The sequence below is a fragment of the Rhipicephalus sanguineus genome, chromosome 8 (assembly GCF_013339695.2).
Source record: "Rhipicephalus sanguineus isolate Rsan-2018 chromosome 8, BIME_Rsan_1.4, whole genome shotgun sequence".
In the NCBI taxonomy this organism is placed as follows: Eukaryota; Metazoa; Arthropoda; class Arachnida; order Ixodida; family Ixodidae; genus Rhipicephalus; species Rhipicephalus sanguineus.
In genome coordinates, this window is record NC_051183.1 from 39206681 (window position 1) to 39232550 (window position 25870).

General features: G+C 48.0%; 2 protein-coding genes across 2 annotated transcripts in view; both read left to right on the plus strand.

Moving 5' to 3' along the window:
* The window catches only part of LOC119401745 (transmembrane protein 45B), a 36512-nt gene extending 11590 nt beyond the window's left edge, over nt 1-24922 (plus strand). Inside the window, exon 2 of the mRNA XM_049418131.1 lies at nt 23793-24922. Within this exon, the coding sequence (XP_049274088.1) occupies nt 23856-24671 (816 nt within the window). The 5' untranslated portion in view covers nt 23793-23855 and the 3' untranslated portion in view covers nt 24672-24922. The remainder of the gene's footprint in view (nt 1-23792) is intronic.
* Nucleotides 1317-2138, plus strand: LOC119403151 (transmembrane protein 45B). The gene has a single exon (XM_037670098.1). It carries the CDS (start codon nt 1317-1319, stop codon nt 2136-2138), a length of 822 nt encoding a protein of 273 aa, XP_037526026.1.
* Nucleotides 24923-25870: the final 948 nt, after the last annotated feature.

The following is a 25870-nucleotide window of genomic DNA, read 5'->3' on the forward strand; positions in this document are numbered from 1 at the left end:
AGAGCGCTGATGTCACGTAGGTCAGAGAAGCTCCAGCCTCAGTGACTGATTGTACTCCTTTGCACGTGCAGTGCTCTCCTTCTCTCTCTCTTCCTCTTTCTCTTCCCCATTCCCTTATCCCCAGCGCAGGGTAGCAAACCGGACTTTCGTCTGGTTAACCTCCCTGCCTTTCCTCTTCTCGCTTTCTCTCTCTCTCTCTCTTGTAACTCCACGCCCCTCTGTAATGTCGTGATGGCGCTGAGGGTATTGGATTAAATAAATAAATGAACTGAAAGTTTCAATGCGCAGCAACTTTATTTACAACAGTATGCTGCACTAACGGCGAAAAAGAGAAAACTCCATCCAGAAATTTATTTTAGATACCAGGCGTTTCGAAGCCTTCGTTTGGCTTCTTCTTCAGGGGTGAGAGTGCCCGAGACGCACGGCGATTATATTTCATATATAATTTCTGGTTGGAGTTCTCTCTTTTTCGCCGTTAGTCTATTACCCAACCAGTCAGATTTCTGCCGAATGCTTACCTTTAATTATGCTGCACTCATCGATGTCTTTGCGGAGTATGAGCATCATTGAAATAAAAAAAAAAAGTATTCCAGTATGTGTATTGCTGTATCTGTATTTCGGAATACTTTTTTTGTCTTATTGCAAAAGTATCTCCGAAATATCCCGTTACGTTAAAGGCAAATGTATCTCAGTATCAGTATTTTAGGCTTCCAGTTCATGTATTTCGATATCTGTATTCCGGAATACTTTTCCGAGTACCTCTGCCCAGCCCTGCTCGGAAGCCATAATGAGTGGTGCATTGCAGTGTCAACATTGCGCTTACGGGAGGAATGCTTGACGCTTCCGGTAGCGGATCTGCGCTAGCGATACCAGCCATTTGCTCTCGCGGTAGCGCCTGTGTTGCATTGGCAGATTTTCTTCGGTTGCTCTCCGCCGAAGCGGAGTGCTCCGGCGCAGAGTTCGTCGGCCACTCCGAATCTGCCATCGGAATTCCACTTGCTCTCGTTTGGCTTTTGCCTTGGCTGGGTTTATATTGCGAAGCAGTGACAAACCGCTTAAAACAGTGAAGCATATATTTTCAGATGAGCTTTTTCTTAATGAACACAACTATTTCAAACAATAAAACTTTCGATTGGGCCAGTTACTTCAATTCAGCTGGGTCAGTTGGTTTTCTTGGGCTTTCACTGTCCTCTTTCAATGCCCTATTCGTCAATGTTTTCAACTATTTCAAGGATTGTCTTCCGTTCATTTGCAGAACAAGGAGAACCTAGGAGTTGCCCACAACGTCAGTACCGTTTACTGGTCCGTCACATGCAATGGGAACCTTCATAGGCCATGCATTGCCCGGGACCTTCCTCTTCTTTTTCGGAACATGGTGGACTTTTGCGGCCTGGCGCAACTACGTCCGCAGCAGGGAGAACAAACAACCCTACGAGTGCCGTTGCTCGTACCCGGTGCCCTGCCTGTCCCGGAAATTCAGCACAGAAGGCATCATGAAGATTGTCGGCGGCTGCGCCGGCTTTGCCATCGAGTCTCCCGTTACTTTCAGAAGCGACGTCTTCGTAGACGCGGCGAGCACTCAGCACAGATCGATGTACTCGTTTTACCTGCTAAGCGGCGTAGTGGACGTCATGTACAACGCCGGGTTCCCGTTGCCGCAGCGCACAGACTACGTGGCACTGCTACTCGCCGTCACCTGCGCGGGCTTGCAGTTTCACTTCCACGTGCATGGAAGGCCGCACCTCGACGTGATGGTTCACACGCTCTTGGTGTACATCATTGCTGCGGGGGTGGCCTGCATCGTAGCCGAGATGTGTCGGCCCCGAAGCGTGCTGGCGTCTCTGGGTCGAGCCTACTTTTGCCTGCTGTATGCGACGTGGCTATGGCAGATCGGCTTCATGCTCTACAATCCGCTGCCCGGATACAAACCCTGGGATGTTAATAGCCATATGGACTATATGTTGGCCGCCGGCGCATTCGCGTGGCACATGATGGCTATGTTGGTCTACGTTGGCGTGTTGGGCGCTGTGGCCTGGGCGGTGAACCGAACGTGCGGCATGTTCTGCCATGACGTCGTCTCCGTGGATGTGGAGGAGGCCGATGAGCTCAGCGAAGCACTCTTAAAGCGTCCCATATGAAGTTGACCCTGTCCTGTTGGCGATTCTGCTGGCCAACGATCATCTTTAAGCTAAGTACTGAAAGCAACGAAGGTGCTGCCATCTCCTGGACCCAGCTCTGCACACAGAAGGAGAAAATGATTGATATGCCGTCCTGGGGAGCTTTTCTCGATGTGCCCATGTAATGGATATGCCCATTCCGGCGGAGCGCATTCAGTTACTCGAGAAAGCGGCGAACTATGAAGTCAACGTGCTCTAGACCACGTCGACGCATCAAACCCACAAAGCACACTCAGTAATGTACAGTAACAGAACACTTAAACAAACTTGAAAGTCTGTCTTTGCGTAAGAGCGTGTACCAGATGCCCGAGAACGATGCAGGGAATGCGCACAGACCTCGCCTTCAATGGTGCGTCCCACGGGCGGACACACTAAACGTAATTCGAGGGCTAACGCGATCCCAGCATTAGAGTTCATGCACGGCCTCCGAGACTCGTGTGGCCAAAAACAGATCTCTGGAGGCTGCGTTCGTTGCACTGAAGCGCATTTCGTTCCTCTCATTTGTGTCGAGAGTTGTGAAAGCTCCGTGAAGTAAAACGGACGTTGCGGAAGTACTGGAAACGGCCTCGCTGCCCGCCGAGCTCCAACCAATAAACGGCGGCCGAAATGGACAGTTCATTGAACTGAAAAGCACCCCTGGGACGGTACATTAACGCGATAGCTTTCGGCGACGCCCTCACTTTCGCTAGATTTCACGAGATTAGCGCCGGGCATGCGGGCGTCTGTGAGACACAGCGTTTCTAACCTGCCGTCTTCGAACACTTGACATGGTGCCAAGCCGCTCCGACTCGTAGACGGTCTTACGCAGCCGGCGATAGTCTCGTCCAATCTCGCGAACGTAAAGGTGTCGCCGAATGTGGTCGTTTTAACAATACGACCGTTGGGCTGAGTAGAGCAGTACTTGAACACATATAAGTTATGTCAATCCCAGCGGCGCCAGCAGGCAAGAAAGGACAACTCACATTTTCAAATGATGTGTCTCCAGGGCAGAGCTGTTTGCATTCTTAATTTTTTTGTTTGTCTTTCTTGAATATTTTTCCATTATAAAGTAAAAACACTAGCGGATTTGCGTGTGGTTATTGTGTCGTTTGGTTTCCAGGTCATGTACACCACATCTAGTCTTGGTCACGTCCTGGTCATCAAACTAAGATGCTTGGACAATAGATCATAGTGGCATGCATATAATATGTTGTTGGGGAGAGAAATAAGAACAATTGGGACGACATTTTAGGCGGGATAAAAGTTGCGCTTCTTAAGGACGTTGCTGAATTGGCATAAAGATGACAAGTTACGGGGAGTTTGTCACGGCGGTTGCGGCCGGCGTCTTGGAATAAATCAGTGGTTGCAGCTCCGAGTCTTCGCACGGCTGTTTAAGCGCTTTAAAGATGTCATAATAGGAACAAAACTGCTTGCTCCGTCACTCAGTTTTGGTGCAGTCTTGAAAGACATTCAGCGTCGGTGTGTTTTCCGGCCAGAATTTCATACACTTGTTACGTCCAACCCCAGTAACCAAAGGCTCCATCTTGCGAAAAAGCTCGAAGGATCCTTGAGATTCCCTAGCCAGCAGAGAGAGTGGTTGTCACTGGCCATATTGAAGAGGGTCCGTACAAGTATGGCCGCGTCTTCGTAATAGCCTACACGACCAACAGACATTATCTTTCAAGTGTTCAGTAGTTTCTCTCACCAGACCACAACGTACCGCAAGCATATCCAATAGCGCGTTCGAAACCAGCGCGTGAAATTCGACAAGGATGGCACCGAGACCAAATACACTGTACTAGCATCAGTATACGTACAGTTGTGAGCACTACGAGATGGAACACTGAAATTACCTTTTAATGTTCATAGCGGCTAAACGCAGTTGGCAAGCGCAAACGTGTTCATGGCACTAAATGCTCACTGAAACGGAAAGGTATTTCTGGTAATTCAATACGTCAAATTCATATCAGTGCATTACAAATAATCGTGGAATAAGCATGAATTCGGTGTTCCAGCTCATATTGCTCACGATAGTACTTCTGTGTGTGCTTCTGTTCCAAGGTGAACAAGGATCAGCTGAGTTCGTAGGCGTTGTTGAAGCTTTAAGAGAGCATCTGATTGTGCTGGACCCCAAGCGAAGTTGTCTTCATTCCTGATCAGTTGTTGCAGAAGTTCGGAGATCTCAGAAAAATTTGACACAGAACGGCAGTAGTACGCGCAAAGGCCTACAAAGCGGCGTACATCATTATTTATCTTCGAACGGGAACAAAGCAATTACCATGGATTTTTCAGGGTCGGGGCGAACGCCACTACCGCTGACAATATGGCCCAGGAATTTGAGCTGCTAGTATCGGAACTTCCTAAGTGACACTTTTCCAGCTTTTCCAACACCGACAAAATTCTGGAAAGGCACAGCACCATAGCCCTCGATACATGCTTGCTATGGGGCTGTGCCTTTCCAGAATTTTGTCGGTGTTTCTGTGAGCAATTTTTTGAGCCTTTTAGAGTATTATCTTAAGGTAACTTTTATCGTTTCTAATGACCAGCCATATTTGCAGCGTAATGGCATATCGTTTCTAATGACCAGCCATATTTGCAGCGTAATGGCATATGTATCGGGTCCTGACTTGCTTTAAGCAAAGGTATTAACACGAGGAAGATTTTAAATGTCTTTAGGTACGTCGACAATTTTTTGGTTTTATTATCTCTAGACTCCTCCTACCAGGACTCCGTGACTAATATTTTAGATGATTTTAACCGACACGGACGAGGTCTTGTTTTTACATTTGAGCTCCCGCAGAAAGGCGTTTCACAGTTTTTAGAATTAAGGCTCGAATTTTGTGAACGCCATGTGTGTTGGTCCTATCAACCACTGGCAAATCAGTACGTGTTACCATTTCAGTCTGCTCATTCAAAAAATGTAAAAAGAGGAATTGCGATGTTGGCCATGGAATCGGCTCTTAGAAAATCGTGCACTCACAAGATGCAAGAGAGCTTCACCAATCAGATCAGCCGACTTTTGGCTGCAGGGTTGCCCAAGTCGCTCTTCACTGCAGTGGCTGAAACCCTAATTTAGAAAAGGAAATCCACTGAGAGGGTGGACGCCGTACAGGGAAAAGTGAGGCCTGTGGTGGTCACGTATATGCATCGGATGGCAGGCAGACGTGGTGTCACTATGGCGCTGTCTGCCCCGAACAAGCTTTCCAAGCTATGCTCCCGCATCTGCGGTATGAACAAAGCAGGGGGCCAAATCCGACACGGTGTGACCTATGTCCCGTGTGCCGTCGGCGTGGTTTATGCCATCCCGCTCTCGTGTGGTAAGACCTATGTCGGTCAAACTGGAAGATGCGTCAACGAGCTGCACAGGGAACACGCACAAAAGATTACCCAGAACGCAGATAAAGGAGCCCATCTTGTGGCTCATATTGACGCTTGCTGCAATTGTGAGGCACGATTTGAAGGGACGTCGATCCTTGGCAGGAGCCACAATGAGCATGCGCGGCTGGCTTTAGAAGCCTATCATATCAGAAAAAGGGCTCATTTTTGCGTAAGCGATACGTCTCTGTCCCTGCACTCATCTGAGTTTGATTTCATTTTATCGCGTATGTAAGTACACTGATTCATTGTTTCCACCTTGTTTCAGTTTTGTTTTTATGTCGATTGCGTGGCGCATGCGCGGTAAGGCTGCCTTGGAGGTATATATGCATTGACAATCGCCGAAATAAAGTCAGTTGATAGACAGCGCTTGTGTGTGTCGTTTCTTTCTTTGTGGTGCGTCTTTGGTTTTGCGCTGTAAATGTGCTTCTAGCATTATGGGAACGACACAAGACGGCACGACCATTGCCGAAGGAATTGCACTGTGTACTCAACCATGAGACAGCTGTGTGTAGCAGTCCAGACTCGGAATGCTCACGTGTTAATTGCTCAACAACCACAAACTTTTTGAAAGATTTCGTATTATTTAAGTCCCGCATGGAAACTTCCCTCATTATTCTGTGTGGTTTAGTGAGGTTTTATACTAGCCCGCTCCATTTGTATACTAAGGAATGTTAAAACTTAAGAGCGTCAATGAAAAAGCCGAGATCTTTTAAACAAAACGAAGCTTGGAGATCCTTCAGGATCCTGAAACTCCATTGTCAGCAGGTGATCCGCACGGAGACCGAAACGTCGTTTTGTTTAAAAGACGATTTACTTAGGTATATAGACTTAGGTTTAAAAGACTATTGACTAAGAGCTCTTGACTTAGTTTAATGAGCTTTTACGTTTAGTGTTAGTTCGTGCATATTCATGAATTGTAGTGCAGGGTAAAAGATCGAAACATTCTCGACAGTTCAAGTAGGTAAATCTATTTAAACGAAGCTTCGTAAGTGACAACATTTTACGCGACTAATTTCGATACTCTGGAAGGTCATTGTTGCTCGCAAAGTCCTGAAAATCATTGACCAGCCGGGAAAGAGACGTCAAACGAGGCTAATCGTTGGAGCACGACCAAATATTTCATGATTAAATGACCCTCGAGAACGCTACTGTAAAAAGCCACAATGTTCATTGAGGCCAAAATTAACTAAGGTACAGAAAATACTTGCACACAACATCATTTTACATGCTTGCAGCAAGTTGCAGGACAACCATATCAATGCAAGGCACAGTGACATTGGAAGCAGATTTGCCTCCACCGTTCTCGGCGTCAGTACCAATTCTACAACTACAAGTACCACTACTGCAACTAATACGAGTACCGCTACTACTATTACCACCACCCGCACTACTACCACAGGGGGAGCCCTCTATATTTCATTGTGTTCTAGAAAAAAAATTGGCCGCGTATCTGCGTGCTACGCTGCAAATCCCGCCGAAAGACGATAGAAAGCGCTGCGTGAGATATCAGCGCCATCTGGCATACGTCGGGAAACATAAGCTTGTACAGAGGGTTTCCTTCTTCCGTGGCAGAGGGCGTTCGTCACTGTCTTGTATTTTCAACGCCGCACTTTCAGCGCAGCCGCCATTTTAAGCGCAGCTTAAGAAACTAGGGTCTTTAGAATTACGTATCTATGTATTTTCTGGTAAAGGAACACACTACCTAATACTTACGTAGTGATGTTGCGCCTCAGTTATGCGTAATGTTTGCTTTTTGATCGACAATGTACACAAGTATGAACCTACAAACCAGTTTAAGATGGCTGGCCCTTGGGAAAGTGGTTCAACGTTTGTCGGGTGGCTGAAACGGGTGACAGACAGACAAACAGACAGACCAAAATTTCTGCGTTTAAGTTCCCCAAGAAAGACTATCGTCTTTGAAATTGGGGGCAGCTTTTAGGGAGTGGGTGTCCTCTCCAATGGAGTGTAAAGATGTCCACGGCCTACATACGTATGTTCTGCTGATACCCGCGTTACCGCGTCCCTGACATCGGTGACGTTCGTCGACGGAATGTTCAAGCGCGCCAGCTAAGCCCCTCATTGGCTGAAACCGTGGCTACGTCCCTCAGGTGAGACCAATATCAGCAAATCTCGCTTTGCTTGCACACGACTGAACCTGCTTGAACCTGCCTGCCCACGATTGAACCGACTGAACGCAGCCGCCTTCAGTTCAAAAAAGGTTCAAAAAGAAATGAACCTTTGTTAAGTAGAAGATGTGTCATCTCACGCCTGAAAAGCGCAGAAGGAGAATGCAACACGTGTAAGCGGTATAAAGACATACACAAGCAAGCGCAGCCGAAACATGTGCAGTTGTACGAGACGTCAGTAAGGAAAATTAATGATGACTCAGTCGGCGTTCGTGGTATGTTGGCTGCCGGATTTTCACGTCTGGCGGGCGTCGCGATGTTACCTACACTTTGCAGTACTCGAAGGTCAGGGTTCACAAATTACTTCCTCGCAGACGTCTCGATTCAAGAAGCCGCTAGCGGCGGCGGATTTCCCGGAATTACGCCGAGGAATTAATAGGTCAAGGCATAAGTGCAATATCAAGCTGGAGTCAATGGACCTTCGTCGCTAGAGGGCGGCTTGGATGAAGTCACGCAAGTATTATTAGCTGTAGTAGTTAAGCAAGTGTACGCGCGCCATTCTGCGACAGCTGTTGGCTTCTTCGAGGAGTTGGCATTCCTTGACTCCTCTAGGGTGAACAGGTTACTACAGAACAGCTGGCTTTAAACGTGTAATCGGTGATGATTCCTACGTCCGTTTTGTTCGTCAACCATACGTTACAGAACCAACGCGTACCCTGAAGATAAGTATACGGTACAGTGGAATGTGAATGTGGACGCGCTTTTGGTCGAAATCTCTTCAGTGGCGAGCTGTCGACCATAGATAGATAGATAGATAGATAGATAGATAGATAGATAGATAGATAGATAGATAGATAGATAGATAGATAGATAGATAGATAGATAGATAGATAGATAGATAGATAGATAGATAGATAGATAGATAGATAGATAGATAGATAGATAGATAGATAGATAGATAGACTGAAGTAAGGTGCCTTTATTCTGGCGTGCAGGTTTACAAGGGGAAGGCGTTTGAAGGAGGGAGAAAGAAAATATGAATGTGCTCTGGCGAGGACGATGGTTAGGTTGACAGCTCTTACACAGTTTATTTTTCACGTATGCAACCTACCGGGCAAATCTACCCACCGATACGTTCCGTATGCAATTCCCAAAATTCCACGTTTCCTTATGGAATCGATATATTTTCGACATATATTCCATGCCTGTGCCTTATAAATTCCACAAGAAGATTACGGAAACATGGAAATTATTGGAGTGATATAAGTAATGTTTCAGTACAACCATGGAAAATAGGAGTTCAGGCTACAGAAGTGCACACTTAGGAGGATAATATGAAAGAGGTTCACCAAGATTGTTCTAAATCATCTACTGTATGGCAGTGTTAATGCGACACTTTCGAAATCTCCCAGGTATTAAATATGCTCATCGAAGACAATGATATAATTTAGTGATATGAAGGCTCGCCGGAAGGGAACTTTTCTTTATGTTTATTTTGTTGCGATTGCACAAATTCTTATGTTCGAGAAATCGCTTTTGCCAAGAATTAGGGAACATTTTTTTATGGTGATAGCACCTAAATGTACACTCCCGGCGGGTTTATGCCGTTGCCGTCATGTTCCGCATAACTTCCAAATCGATAACATCATCCCGAGCATCCTATGTTCTACGGCGAGTAAAAGCGCGCGAGCGCTGGGGACGAGTGCGGCTGAAGCAGAGGGGACAATTCTGTTGCACGAAGGGCGCATTCGATAATATCACCCGCGCGAGGCCTGCCGTCGATGGCTCTTCAAGCAGAGAGAAAACGCACCGCCCGTCTTTCGTCGGGCGAAGGGGCATGAAGGGACACCGATGGGGGGAGGGGGGGAGGAGGCCGCGTCGCTTGAGCAGCAACTTCGAAGACTGATCTAGAGGGCGCGGTCGCGAGGGCTGGGGCGCGCTATCTCGACAGACATAAGTAGACGGCCCTGTACGTGTTGTGCTTTCACCGCTTACTTCGGGTTTAGACTACAGACAGCACGAAAACCGCTTCGCTCCCTGGAGCGGCCGTATTCCCTTTGACCAGCGTTTTTTAGAGTTACGCGAGATCGGGTCCAAAGGAGTTAGCTGCTAGCCTTAATTCTTATAGCATTTCAATTTGTTGCTGTCGTACTGATTGCTTTGCCCTGTCATCGAAACTGTGTTTCTTTGTTGTTGTTGTAAATATCTTATTCCTCGGTGCAGTATTAGTTGGAGTAGAGATCAGCACCAGTGTGAGCGAGCGAACTCGTTCTGAGAAGAAAAAAATTCCGCAGATTCCAAGCGTTGTGGGAATCGGTTTCGTGCGAAGCAGTCAGCGAGTACTTCTATGCCGTATTTCATGGCTTTGAGCCAAGCGTTACAAGGTGAATCGATGTGTTTTTGTAAATGTAGTAGCTGTGTGCACATGGTGGGCTTACCAGGCAGGTCGACAACACTGGCGTTAAAGAGTAACTTATGGTGCGACGTAAAGGTACATTCACATCGAAGGCTGGGCGGCAAAGCGGCCAAGCGGGCTTTTCGAGGCGGCGAGGCGGCGAGCGCGCGTACCTGTTCAGACCGCATGGCTCTCTTGGCTGCCCGCGCGGCCGAGGAGGCGGAGCCTCTCGCGCGTTAGCGCACGTGTCGCTATCACGTGGCACGGCTTCTCCCAAAGAGACACCCGCACCACCGCCGCGCCACCGCCGCAGCGCGTTCTCATTGGCTGCGGCAAAGCGGCGAGTAGCGGCGAGCGGCAAAAAATTGGTCCGAGAGCGATCGGACCTGCCGCCTCGTTTTCCGTCCCGCTTTCGCTGCCTGGAGAGGAGGTTTTCCCGCTTTCCGCCTCACCGCTTTGCCGCTTTGGCCGCCCCGCCTTCGGTGTGAATGAGCCTTAACGCCAGCCCTCACGTTACAGTTCATACGTCAGTATTATCGAAACTAAATGCACTTCATGGTGCAATAATGTGAATATCATTGCAACTTTCGTTAATGCGTTCCTCCGGGGTCGAGAAATGATTCGATATGGCTTGCTGAATCACCGGAATACAAATATAATGTTTATTAGACTGCAATAAAAGCGGAGCCAACACTGGAACCACAGACGTTAATCTGCTATGACGCCTGTATCGTAGGAGTGCATATGCTGTGTTTATTGCTTTCTTGTAAAATTAGATAGCCAGCACCACAACCACAATTGACGTTGCAGCGACATTGCGCCTGCATAGGCTGTTTTTCCAAACCAGTTTATAGACCTGGTGTGGCTCTGTGGTAGAATACCTGATTGCCACGCGGGAATGCTTGGGTTCGATTCCTGCTGGGATCATAATTTTCATTCTTTCCAGTCGTCGGGTCAACGCTGCCGATGTCGGTCTTTCTTAACGCTCTCGCATTTCAAATACCAATGTCTGTTCTCGCCGTTCCTGGGTCGATATAAACTGTCAATCACCTGTGGCGCATACCCGTACACCGCGGCTTGTGGTAAACGGGTATGTGCCACAGGTGTCTGGAGGAAAGGGTTTGACGACGTATGCGACAGGATTTTCACGTTATTCATGCCATAGCCCGACAGTCATATTCGTCAAATTCTCTTACCCTCCCATGCCAATTTTGGTGTGCACCAAGTTAAGGAGGCGACCATGAGAACACCCAGACGTATGCGGCTAGATAGATAGATAGATACGTAGATAGAAACGCTCAAAGTGCCAAAGGTTCGCTAAGAAATGCTTCTCATTTAAAAGTACATGTTCCAATGTGTTGCCGCTGGTCTCACTTAGCCCGCTGGTTTCCACAGTAAAACCACCCTTTAACTACTTACTACTGGATAGCTTCGGATTTTATTGTGTTGATGTGTGAGCTATGCTCCGGGCCTCACGTAATGCTTGAAGAAAACGAAACGACGTCGGTGCAACCCATTGATCATGATACGAAGCCTGCAGCGTTAGAAGCAGATGGCGTTATGAAGACGAAGCCGAAGCTTTCTGTCAATGTCGTTACACCCATGAGAACGAAAACGTTAATATAGAACACTCAGTCGTTTGGCTGAGAGTGAGTGAGTGAGTGAAACGACTTTATTCGGTCCACAATAGACGCGAGTAAACTCAAGAAATTTTCTTAACGAGTACTGGAGAGGTTTGGCCAGATCGGTATAGTGAACCATGAAGTCATACACAGAGTGCGCGGCAGATACAGAAAATACATGAAACAATAACACCATCTTCCCAAAGGGAACCCTGATGGGATGCGAAGCAGCAGCGTTGCGCACGGGTGGCGTCACGGGTTGAGCGGCGCTAACGCGGTGGAGAGGGTGAAGCGAGAGAGAGGTGACACGTACAGACATGTTTCAACACGTACGTTAGGCGCGCGTCAGGTTTATTGCGCGTGAACCGACGAGCCGGCGGTGTAGCGAGCGGCGGTAGCGGCAGGTGTTGCGGGTGAACGGACGAGGCGGCAGCTGCGGGCGCTGCGGCAAGCGCGCGGCAGGCGAGGGAGAGAGTGACGTCAGCGCGCACTGCGAGGGGAGCGTGACGTCAACGCGCAGCTGCAGCGTGACCTACTTGGCACCGCTCCAACACCTGCAGCGAGGGGAGCGCGTTGCGGCGCGTTCGTACGGACGCACGGAGGGACAGCGTTACACAGGCTAGTCAAAGAGCTGCTTCGCATCTAAAAGTCAAAGTCACACGGGCCATTATGCATTCGCGTAAGACGACTGGAAAGCGAAAGCCATCTCATTCTTCTTATTCTTCGCAGACGATTCTATTGATCCGAGATGCTGCCGATAGTCAACAGAAAATTGCAAATTTGACGAGGTTTTGCTTCGAAAGCAGCTATCACCCTAAGCAGAGCCACTCTATGGCGCCAAGTCGACGTCATTCGCATCAATTTTACCGTGACATTTTGATAGGCGCAGTGAAGACGTGGTTATGTGGCTCCACGAATCATAGTTAACTGTTCGCGGATGTCGAAATGGCGCCCCTCTGACGATATTTCCCTTCGAGAACAATTGACAATCCATCTCAGGAGAGCCGCTCCGATATATGTTTCTCACTCGCACACCTACCTCGCTTATAGATTTAACAAAGTATCACGCGAGAGCTCCCAATCCACGCTACATACCTTTATCGAGTCATGTATAATGTACTGCCTTTACGAGAAGATCATTACGAGAACGTCATTTACGAGAAAGACACAGACATTCCAGGCGCACTTTTACTGTCGCCGTTAGCGTTGCCGTGAGGTTCCGTTTAAGGTTCAGATAAATAAGATCACCCCCGCGTCGTATGTTCTCGTAATAATTGTTTGGGTTTTACGTACCAAAACCACGACTTGATTATGAGAGACGCCGTAGTCGAGGGCTCCAGAAATTTCGACCACCTGGGGTTCATTAATGTGCACCTAAACCTAAGCACGCGGGCCTCTACCATTTTGCCTACGTCGGAATGAGGCCGCCGCGGCCAGGATTCAATCTTAACAAGGTGTGGGTTGGAGCTAGTTGGTACTCCATTATCAACACTTCTTGCGTAAAATTTCCTAGACAACGGACGAAACAGACACGCCCGTGTCTGTTTCGTCCGTTGTCTAGGAAATTTTCCGCAAAAAAGTGTTGATCAAGGATTGAATCGCGCGACCGGCGTGTCAGCATTCAACTCCATAACCACTAGAAAACCGTGGCGGGTTGTCGTACGTTCTAGGTGCGAGCGAAAGCGTGCAAACCCTTGCACGCTTTCGCTCGCACCTAGAACGTACTAAAGCGGGGAGGAATCGCACCTGCCGTCTCCGCCGCGAAAGGCACATGATGGGGTTCCGGTGGGGGAGGGGGGGGGTTGGAGGGGATGTGGCTTTGACAGAAACAGCGTACTTTAAAGTGGACCTGCAACACTTTTCCAAGTAATCGTCGAATGGCTGCAATAAAGAGCTTATTGTATCACGAATCGACTTCCGCAAAAATTTTTATAATCCGCCAAGTACGAGAGGAGTTACAGAGATATCTCGCACGTTTCAAGCGCTTTCCTTCTCCTTTCGTGCCAGCGAGCGTGCTGAAAGCTACGCAGGGAATGGGACGACAAGCGGGCGAGAAGATGCGTCCCTTCGTGAGTGCGCGTCATAACCTTGAGCACTTTTTTTTTCTTCAAACGCGCGGCTTATATTCAGCGTGATCGCGAGCGAGCGCGTGGGCACGTGGCGGCATCCCGCGGAGGCCGCATAAACTATGCAGCTCACGATGCTCAAATCAGCCGATGGCCGTCGACTTTGGATTTATGGCGCGGTCATTTGAGTTTATGGCATCATTTGTAGAGAGAAGAGGGAACGATTTCTAGCTGATTTGAAAATTAATTGTAAATTCCAGGCCGTGCACTGCGCTATAATGTTTGGCTCGGGTGTTGTCTGGAGTCTCGACTACCGATCAGCAGCGTTTTCTGACCACGCTGAATAAGTTTTGCAGGGCCCCTTTAAAACAATTTGTTCGGGCTAATTGTTAATGATCCAACATTTTGGGTAGCGCGAAACCTTACGAAGGCAGACACAGATATCTGTGTATCTTTTCTTTGTGCCTTATCTGTCTTATCTGTGTGCCTGCTGGCGTAAGGTTTTGCACTGCCCAAGATGTCGGCGTACTTCGACGGGGCAGGCGTATTCGCGCACGCCTATCTTTATAGGGATCAGCAGACGGTATGTTAGTACGTGTGGTCTTCTCACCGCAAAGTTTCCGCTGAAGCCATCGACAGCATGAAAGTCTCTTCGCTCGCTGCAGCGGTCGTGTTTCCTTACGGCAGCATTTTGTTGAGTTACACAGGCCACATGCTAAAAGAGTGAGCTGCTGTACTTACTTAGTATACCATTCGAATTTGTTGCTATCGCATCAACTGCTTCGTGTTTGAGGCGAAACAGCTCATTGTTACCCCTACAAGAACTCCTTATTAAGCCGTCAGCCCGACACGAAAAGGAAGAAAGAAAACGAGAAGGCAGGGTGGTTAACCAGATTAGCCCGGTTGGCTACCCTACGCTGGGGGAAATGGAAAGGAGAGCATAAAGATGAGAGAGAGAGAGGATGCAAAGGATAAAAGGAAATAATAAGTAAATGCGCAAAGTAGCTATTTGGGCGAGTTTGTAGCACTTTATAATAAAAGAGCGCACATACACGAAGATAAAAGAGAGGAAAGAACCGATGACACGAGCGCTCACTAGCAACTGAAATTTTTATTCAACACACACACACACACACACACACACACACACACACACACACACACACACACACACACACACACACACACACACACACACACACACACACACACACACACACACACACACACACACACACACACACACACACACACACACATGTACGTATGTGTGCATATATATACCGGGTGTCCAAGCTGTTTTAGCCAAGGGGTAAAATGTACAATATTAGAGCCAGGCGAGTGAAATCAGTTGCAAATTGCTGACAGCCACCTTGCGCACTACAGACAATTTGTTGTTTTGTAATTAACTAATTTGTTAATTAGGATTATTGAAATAAATTGCTAAATATTGACTCTAGGCAAGATATATGAGTGGCGAAGTTGAAGAGCGTGTTCAGATACCCCCCTTGCATTATTTGCGATAAAGAAAGTCTCACGTATACCATTGTTCCAAGCTGCAAAGAAAGCCCGCGAAATAAAAAAAAAGACGGTTGATCCCTCCTTCATAGGAATCGGAATAACACGAAAGTAAAGCGTGCCCTTAAAGAAGCAACTGAATGTTTACAGAAGTAACTGAATTGATATAAGAGAGTTTGCACAATGTATATTGACGTCTGGCAGCTACAGCACCGTTTACCGTGTACTTAGCTTTAGGTGCACGTTAAAGAACCTCAGGTGGTCGAAATTTCCGGAGCCCTCCACTACGGCGTCCCTCATAATCACATCGTTGATTTGCGACTTTAATCCCCAGATATTATTGATATTATAGCACCGTTTAACGTGGATGCACCCACTTCGATGATTGGTGGTACATCTCCATCCCGACGACTAACGTCCATGTTAGTCGTCGGGATGGAGATTAAACAAACCCTTGTGGTAGCTATAGTAGTTAACGGTGAAAGCGTAATCAGAGAACGAGGTGTGATAGCCAGAAGAGCGTCGCATATTGGACGCTGAACTTGGTCGCCATCCCGCGGCATGTTAAAATGTGATTGAACACCACGGCCGGACAAGGGGGAAACGCAAAGCGCGTCCTGCCACCCCAGTAGCCCAGCCGCGATTTTTCTCGGGGCGAACGCGTCAGCGGTGAACGCGGCATTACAGCCAGGTGAAGCAGGCGCGCGTCGCGGAGATATTTTTCGTTTGGATTAGCGTGATGCCATGAGCGAGGCCGACGCTTTTACGACGCTTGGGCTAAGATCGCCACCTCGCGGTGTGTTAAGGCATTGACAAAATTGAACTTCTATTGAAAACTCGCCGTATTGGATGGACGTGTAACGCGTTGCAGGTGTTAATCGCGGAGGCCACAGTAATGACGAATTACTTTACTTTACCGCTCCCAGAGGGCAACACCATCCCGTCGACTTGGAGAGTGGTAGATATAAAAGACGCGTTTGTAAAGTTTCTAGAGTCTGTGACCGTGACGCCGTGAATAGCGTGCCCGGCATCTGTTGTTGCGGACCGAGTGGTCGAGGGTTCGATGCCCGTTGACGGAACTTTTTTCTTTGCCATCTGATCGTGTAAATTTTCGACGTCATTTCCGTGACGGAAATACGTCACTGAAATCTTGGTGGACCCCGGCATAAAACTCTTTCGTGTTAAAACACGAAGGAGCTGGCACGAACGCTGTGACGGGCCGCGGCATGTGAAAGCTTCTATCACCCCACGGACGCGCGCGCCGCCGCTAGAGGCGTTCCCGTCAGCGGTGAGTTAGAAGTGCAGTGTGCCCATAGCTGCCAGGCATCTATATACATTATGCAAACTCTCTTATATAAATGTATAACAAACATTCACCTACTTCTGTAAGGACACGTTTTACTTTCGTGTTGTTCCGATTCCTATGACGGAGGGATCAACCATGTTTTTAGGGGCGAAGCTCCTTAAGGCGGCACCCGTTCGTCCCTCGTCGTGCTCGTAGTAGTGAGTAACAAGTCTTACCCTTTGACCTCCAAGGTGGTGCCGGTGGGAGATTTCTCCTGTGCGTTGTTGAACAATAAAAAATTCGCAGCGTGCGCGTTAACTAAAAGCCGAATTCTTCTGTCTCTGTAGAAGTGTAAGTGTTAGCTAAAAGCCGACTTCTTCTGTCTCTCATTCCCATTAGCAGCCATTGTTTACCTCCAAGGTAGTGCCTGGTGAGATTTCTCCTGTGCGTGATTAAACAATAAAAATTTTGTTCAAAACGCCGTTGATTGATGAAATAAACCAACGAAAGACGCCAGATGTTTTGTAAAAACAAAACGAAAGAACGCCAGATGTTTCTAAAGCAAAACGAAAAAGACGCCAGCTGCTTAACGAAAGACGCAAGGTGTTTTCTAAAGCAATGGTTTTCTAAACAATGAAAATTCACAGCGTACATGTAAAATTAAAGTGAGCTGCAAGTCGTCATAACTCATCGAACCTTTAGTATAAACGCGCCCGATCTCACGTCGGTGATGATGTACTGGGCAGAATTCACGGAAGATTCACGGTTTACCGATGAACCTCCGCAGCTTCGCCCACTCATCATCATTCACTCCGTGGATATGCTGTGATTTTTTTTTTTCATTCCAGCTCAATCAAGTCAGTCAGTTGTCTGCCAGTTCTGGGCTGTATTTGAGGGTGATGTTGCGAGAATATCCATTTTGGTTTAAAATAACACGATTACTTCACAGGGCGAACGCAGTATATACTCGCGTTATCGAAACGTTTGCAATAACACACGGCGCTCTTTGTCAAAAGCAGGCCCATCACTTTTTATCACCGTGAGATATTCGCAAATCAGGTCAGTAGCTTTAGAAGAGTTGCTTAGGAACCTTGCGCTACATGAATGGTTGAGACACAGGGTGTCTGTTGAAGAACCTTTCCTACTTGGCTCCAACGAGAGTGTGCTCATTGACGTGATAAATGCTTGTGCACCTTCGAAGTTACGGAACCGGGACGGCTTACTGCTCTCTCATAGTAGAATACAAATTATACTCTAGATCATTCGTCTTTTGTTCTAAACACAGTGCAGCATCATTCTATACATATTATAGGGGCGAAGCTCCTTAAGGCGGCACCCGTTCGTCCCTCGTCGTGCTCGTAGTAGTGAGTAACAAGTCTTACCCTTTGACCTCCAAGGTGGTGCCGGTGGGAGATTTCTCCTGTGCGTTGTTGAACAATAAAAAATTCGCAGCGTGCGCGTTAACTAAAAGCCGAATTCTTCTGTCTCTGTAGGAGTGTAAGTGTTAGCTAAAAGCCGACTTCTTGTGTCTCTCATTCCCATTAGCAGCCATTGTTTACCTCCAAGGTAGTGCCTGGTGAGATTTCTCCTGTGCGTGATCAAACAATAAAAATTTTGTTCAAAACGCCGTTGATTGATGAAATAAACCAACGAAAGACGCCAGATGTTTTGTAAAAACAAAACGAAAGAACGCCAGATGTTTCTAAAGCAAAACGAAAAAGACGCCAGCTGCTTAACGAAAGACGCAAGGTGTTTTCTAAAGCAATGGTTTTCTAAACAATGAAAATTCACAGCGTACATGTAAAATTAAAGTGAGCTGCAAGTCGTCATAACTCATCGAACCTTTAGTATAAACGCGCCCGATCTCACGTCGGTGATGATGTACTGGGCAGAATTCACGGAAGATTCACGGTTTACCGATGAACCTCCGCAGCTTCGCCCACTCATCATCATTCACTCCGTGGATATGCTGTGATTTTTTTTCATTGACGTCACTGTGGTCATCATCTTGGAGTACTGCTGGTTGAGATGCCGCGTGAACTCTTATTCGAACGCGCGAAGAAGCGGTGACATGAGATTAGCGCCGGTGCCCCTCGCGTTCCTTTGTGTTCCCCGCTGGCGGGGAACACAAAGACCGAGAGAGTGGTAGATATAAAAGGCGTTTGTAAAGCCTCTAGAGTTTGTGGCCGTGGCGCAGTGGATATAGTGCCCGGCATCTGTTGTTGCGGACCGAGCGGTCGTGGGTTCGGTGCCCGTTGACGGAAGTTTTTTTTTCTTTGACATCTGATCGTGTAAATTTTTTCTACGTGATTTCCGTGACGGAAATACGTCACTGAAGTCTTGGTGGACCCCGGCATAAAACACTTTCGTGTTAAAAAGAATGGCCGCGTATCTGCGTGCTACGCTGCAAATTCCGCCGAAAGACGATATACGAGCGCTGCGTTAAAGTCCCTGAAACTTCGTAAAGTAGCGACATACGTGCATAAAAGCGCGCCTCCTCTCTTTTCTCCCTCCTCTGTCCTCTCCGAGGCTGACGCCGCGTTGGCATTGGCCAAATGCCGTCACGTGGGAGAGCGCGCCGCGTTCGTTTGTTTACAGTCGCTCGCGACTGCCATCTTTGCTCTCGAAGTGCAGGCTCGCTGGTTCTCAGCGCACGTGTTCTATGGATACGCACTTTCCATACCGCGTGCGTTGTGCTCTGTGATACCTTGCACACAAGAACGACGTCGCGGTTGGTTGCCATGGGCTTCTGCTGCGCTTTCGGATGCCGAAACAAATAAAGCGAAAGCAAAAACCGCCCGGGAAGCGCAACAAGTTGCGAAGGAAGGCTTGGTTACACCGAATCGGAAGATAGAACTTTCGGCCGACGCTTTCGACGCGAATGTGCGAGGTAAGTTGCTATCCTCCGACTATAAGTACTCGTCGAGGTTCGCGCAAATAGCTGCGTGCTATAACGCACGCAGCTGGTGTCAGTTAATTCTGCAGTACGTCGCTATTCCTCACACGTTTTATTGCTGCTTCTGCGGGGTCTGTACTCAGTGTTTTTTTTTTTTCAAGAATATATGGTTAGGTTTTCTGCTTGACGTGATGCGCCTACTGGTTTGAGTTTGCGGTATTGGTTTGTGCGCCTAGCATGGCACGCCGACTACGGAGGCACGCCGACTGACGATCGAAAATGTGATTGCGAAACTTCAGAGATTCGGCGCAGTTCTTTAAAGAAACAAAGCTGCAGTGTGAAAACTCACATTAGGAGTGGTACTCTCTGTTTGTTTTTGTTGCGTGCTCGGTTGTTTTTGTTTTGTTTTTGTTTTTCCTGGAGCAAAGAGCTTTCTCTGTCTCTTGTACGTCGACAGATCCGCCGGTGGACTTGCGATAGAAGGTAGGTAGGCAAAGCGTGCGTGCCCAACCGAGTCGCAGTGTACTTCATCGTTTAGGAACCTCATCTACGCGTGTTATTTAGCGCGAAGGTTTACGTGCCATTTCGTGTGGAGGTTTATATCTGCGAGTGGCTTTCCGCCGCGGTGGAGCAGAGGTTATGGTGCTCGGCTGCTGACCCGAAGGTCGCGACCGACCGCGGCGGTCACATTTCGATGGAGGCGAATAGCTTGAGGCCAGTGTGCCGTGAGATGTCAATGCTCGTTAAAGAACATCAGATGGTCAAAATTTCCCGAGCCCTCCACTACGGCGTCTCTCATAATCATATCGTGGTATTGGGACGTAAAACCCCAGATGATATTATTATCCGCGAGTGCAGCTCTCGCGAAGGAAACGTTTACGGTGGCAGCTGGCTTGTTTATCCTTTCGCTTGCTCGTTCATTGAGCAGCGAGTATAGTTCGCATGTCAAGTACGTCTACGAGGCAAACTTGCGCACTATGGTTGGTGCGTCTAATCTCTTAACGAATCAACCAACGCTGTCTTGACTGGAAATGATGTACGCCTTCTGGCGCATTCTTCTTTCAATGAAGCTCCGAGCTGCTTGAACTGACAGTCATTTTCTAAATAAATATTAGTCGCCACTCTTTAACTAGCATAATACCGCCAACACCCATTGCCCATGTGTTTCTTGCACTCTAAAAACTGTCCGTACCCTTTGTGGAGTCTTCTTGCCCCTCACAAACAATCATCGTCTGGCTAGTTTGAGCTTCCTTTCTTGAAAACTCGGCGCTCGCCGCTTTCCTATCAAGGTGCTGTTTAATAACACGCACGCCATTCGTGCCTGGAAGTACGGTGCGCCCGGCGATAATGCAAGGAAAGACATGCGAGATTGATGGTTATTGTTTCGGGACAGGAATACGCCTCTTAGCACGCACAGATTTGGCGAAAAAGAAAAAAAAACAAGCGATCCAAATGCTGGATATCGTTTTGTAGGAAAGAGATGCCTCAAATACGCCCCCTTTTATACTGCAGTGTACAGTGCTACATAATACAGGCACATATAGCGGCGTTAACTATATTTACCCAACCGATAATTCGGAACGGCTACCTCTAGTGCGTACTGGCAGCCTCAGTGCTTCATTGGTATGCACGACGAATTCGCCTCGCGAGGATGACGTATACAATGTATAAGTTTCGGAAGGCTTCATGTAGAGCGGGACATTAACGTTCAACATTACGCATGTCCTTTACAAACGCGTCCTAACATCTCCTAAACACAATATAATTTTAAAAAAAAGTATACCAAGAGCTAGACAGCTAGTGCGAATGCTTAAAGCGCGCCGCCTGGCAAGCGCGCGCTCTCTTTGCGAAGCGTCGTCTGCTACGCGGGAGCAAGGTAGGTGGCGCCATGCTCGAAAAGAGAGTGCGAAGGAGAGGAGAACGAGGAGGAACGCGAGCGGAGGAGGAAAGTGTCGCTACTTTACGAAGTTTCAGGGGCTTTAGCGCTGCGTGAGATATGAGCGCCATCTGGCATACGTCGGGAAACATGAGCTTGTGCAGAGGGTTTCCTTCTTCCGTGGCAGAGGGCGTTCGTCGCCGTCATAGCGTTGCATTTTCAACGCAGCCGTATTTTTAGCGCAGCCTAATTAAGAAACTAGGCTGTTTAGAATTACGTATCTATGTATTTTCTCATAAAGGAACACACCACCTAATACTTACGTAGTGATATTGCGCCTCAGATATGCGTAATGTTTGCTTTTTGATCGACAATGTACACAAGTATGAACCTACACACTAGTTCAAGATGGCTGGCCCTTGGGCAAGTGGTTCAATTTTGGCCGGGTGGCTGAATCGGGTGACAGACAGACAAACAGACAGACCAAAATTTCTGCGTTTAAGTTCCCCAAGAAAGACTATCGTGTTTAAAACACGTGACTAGCGCATGCGCACGAGCGAACGTGCTGCTCTCAGCCATGGCTTGAACGAACGTAATCCGCTGCGGCCGCGACACGCCGGCTCCGTTGCCGCGGTAGGCCGACAAGCGGTCGTTTCTTGGCTCGCGTGAGCCAGTTGGCGCGCGTGATGGTGCAAGTTATAGTGAGTGCGGGCCAAGAAACCACCGTTAACTTATTGGCCTACCACTGCAACGGAGTCGGCGAGTCGCGGCCGCAGCTGATTTCGTTCGCTGAAACCACGGCTGAAAGCAGCACTTTGGCTGGCGCGCATGCGCTAGTCACGTGTTCTTTATTTTTTTGTAATTCGCGGGCTTTCTTTGCAGCTTGGAAAAAATTGTGTACGTGAGACTTTCTTTATAGCAAATAATGCAATGGGGGCTTCTGAAGACGCTCTCGCACTTTGCAAGCCGCATTTCTTGCCTAAAGTCAACATTTAGCAATTTAGTTAAATAATCCTAAGTAACAAATTCAGTAAGACATGGTATTCCACATCCTAAGTGTCATTTACATCTGTTGAATAAAAATCTCAGTTGATAGTGAGCGCTCGTGTCATCGGTTCTTTCCTTCTTTTGTCTTCGTGTGCGCGCGCTGTTTTATGATGAAGTAAATGCGCTGAGGCGTATGTGGCGGTGGCACTATACAATAGGCACAGGCATTCACACAGGCCCGTAGTCGTCAAAAAGCGCAAAAGTGTTTTAACTGCCTTGTGAGTAGACAAACTATGGGGACGGTGCTCCAGCAACATCTGCACGGAGGGCGGCCGATCGTCCAATCGTCGCAACGCGTCAGAAAGTGTTCGTCTCTCAGAGGCAAATCGAGAGCAGCGGCATAGCCAGTGATCGATATCTTATTCGGTGCCGGAAATGTTTATGACAACTCTGCGGTCTAGTTTCGAGGTCCAGCTGTCCTGCAATATTCAGCATGTCAACCTTCAAAAAAAAATAAAAATAAAGAAACAGTCTGTCTAGGTAAAACCACAAGCCGCTACACAGGTGTGATATCAGAAAAAAGTGATCAGTGCCCACATAAGTTGTTTCCTGATTTGCAGCACCATACACATTAGTGGTCGCAGGCTGGCTTGCTGGACAGGCGCTTGGTTTAATTGAACCAAACAATTTTATCTGTTGACCGCAGCTGCTCTGATTGGTCTTCTTCCTATTCTGCATTTTGACGACACTCTTCCTGTTGGAACGTTGATTGCGCGCTCTACCGCACTTCAATGCACAAAAATAGAGAGTTTTTTTTCGCAGTTACGATTTAACAGTCGTAAAGGGCTCTAAACTTGCCCAAACCTTGGAAGTTCCGTTCGCTCAATTGAGCTGAAATACTGCTTGTCTATCCGACATAAACATAACTTTTGTTGGATGTCCACAAACATTGCCTACAAGAATACGGACGTATTGAGCGTTTTATTTCGTTTATTTACGTGCCACGCACGCATGTATGAGCGTTTGAGTGTGTGCGTGTGACAATCCATAAATGGGAAGTGATGTAGGAGGCTAGCACTAGATGACGCCATGTTGCCTCTCACCCTCATACCTCATCCACACACGCCTTTACTGCATATTACTTTGCTGCGTTTGTCACATGTACTCTTCTTGACCTGTCCGCAGTATTACGTGTACAGAGAGGCAATGGCTTAGTACTATCGGTACGTGAGAATTGTCGACTAAACAGTGCTGATTAGACTGGTGTAGCAAGGGTGGTGGGGGGAGGGGGGGGGGGGCTTCAAACTATCGAAATTTTGCAATTTTACATGTGTATATATACACGGACACATACAAACGCACACACGAACATATAAAAAGTAAGGTTGAACCCCCCCCCCCCCCCCCACCCGCCACCACTAAAAATGTTTCTGGCTACGCCCCTGCTGAGGCACCCATAGTCACGCTTGTCTTCTTTTCGATTGCAGGATAAGTGAGAAGTAGTGGTCGCTGCCAACGACACCGCCCGTCCAGTGGCCTGAAACACAAACATGGGAACCTTCGTGGGCCACACATTAACCGGAAGCTTTCTCTTCGTTTTCGGAACGTGGTGGACCTTCGCGGCGTGGCGCAATTACGCCGTAAGCAGGGAGAACAAGCGACGCTATGTCTGCTGTTGCACGTACACGGTGCCTTGCCTGCCCAAGAGTTTCAGCGTCGAAGGCATCGTAAAGATAATCAGCTGTTGCGTATGCATTGCCATGGAGTTCCCCGCTACTTTCAGACGCAACAACCTCGCATACGCGGAGAGCGTACAGCACCAGTCCATGTACGCGTTCTTCCTGATCAGCGGTGTAGTGGACGTCATGTACAACGCCGGGTTCCCGTTCCCGCCTCACACGGACTACGTGGCGCTGCTGCTCGCCGTAGCCTCCGAGGGCCTGCTGTTCCACTTCCATCTGCAAGGCAGGATGCACCTCGACGTCATGGTGCACATGCTCTTGCTGTACACCATGGTTGCTCTCGTGACCTGTCTCATAGCCGAGATGTGTCGACCTCGAAGCGTCCTGGCGTCCCTGGGCCGAGCTTATTTTTGCCTTCTGCATGGAACGTGGCTATGGCAGATCGCCTTCATCCTGTACAATCCTCTGCCCGGACACAAGCCCTGGGACGTGCAGAGCCACATGGATTCGATGTTGGCCGCAAGCGTATTCGCGTGGCACATGATGGCTGTGTTGGTCTACGTTGGCGCGTTGGGAGCTGTGGCATGGGCGGTGAACCGAATGTGCGGCTCGTTCTGCGAAGACGTCTTGGGTGCGCAGGAGGTCGGGGAGCTTCGTGAACCATTCATAACGCGCGACATGTGAGGTTGACCAGAAGGCGCTCCTCAAGGTGTTTGAGGGCGATACGGCGGACCACAGAATATCCTCGAGCAAAATAATTATAGCAGCGAATATGCCATCCCCTGAACGTTTCTCTTCGAACAGCGCGAAGGAAGAAAGTCCGGCAGGTGTTACACTCTTGTAAGACGAAAAGACGAAAACGCTGCTGCACTCAAGTAAGGCAAGATGAGCCTAGATGAGCAGTACATGTGTTTGGAATTAAAGTGAACAATTTGAACGCCTCACGTGGACCCCTTTTCGTGCTTTGCATGTACCTATGTAACCTGCCTGTCGCGCCCGTCGTTGTTCCGCTTCTCACTTTCGCAATACAATCGACTCAACAAAATTCAATCAATGGGTTCAATACAATCCAATGAGAAGAAAAAAAGGCCAAGGAAGACGGCCTTCGCCGTCGAGTCGTCCCAGACAAATGAATAAGGGACCACGCGATATGTTTTTTTCTTTCCACTCGGCAAAACAAACAAAGTGAGATATTTAGTCGTTCAGGTCAAGGAAACGCTAAAGAAAATTATGATTAATTGATTGATTCTTTCATTGAGTGAGTGAATAAGTGAGTGAGTGAGTGAGTGAGTGAGTGAGTGAGTGAGTGAGTGAGTGAGTGAGTGAGTGAGTGAGTGAGTGAGTGAGTGAGTGAGTGAGTGAGTGAGTGAGTGAGTGAGTGAGTGAGTGAGTGAGTGAGTGAGTGAGTGAGTGAGTGAGTGAGTGAGTGAGTGAGTGAGTGAGTGAGTGAGTGAGTGAGTGAGTGAGTGACCGACCAACCGAGCTACCGACCGATTGACTGTCTGCATCATACAGCAAGTAATGAACCAACTAGCTCAGCCACAAGCCGTGTTAGCATAGAGCTTTAGTATCTGTGAGTTTGCTTTGTTTTGAGAACGTGGGAAGCAGCCAGGAAGGGAGGGTGGGGGGGGGGGGGTGTAAGTGCCGTCGCGACCAGTGAGTATTGACTATTTTAAACACAAAATAGGAGTTTCTCTGCTTCTTTGGTATAGTTTTTTTTAGTATTTTCTTTAAAGGGCCCCTAAAGAGCCTCTGAAAATACAAAAGAAAACGTGCTATTCTCTCTTGGCGCTTATCGTCTTTTTGACGCACTTAGGGACGCCAGAACGGCGATTCATGTGTCGTCATTAGGGTATATACTCTTGATTGGTCCATATAGGATA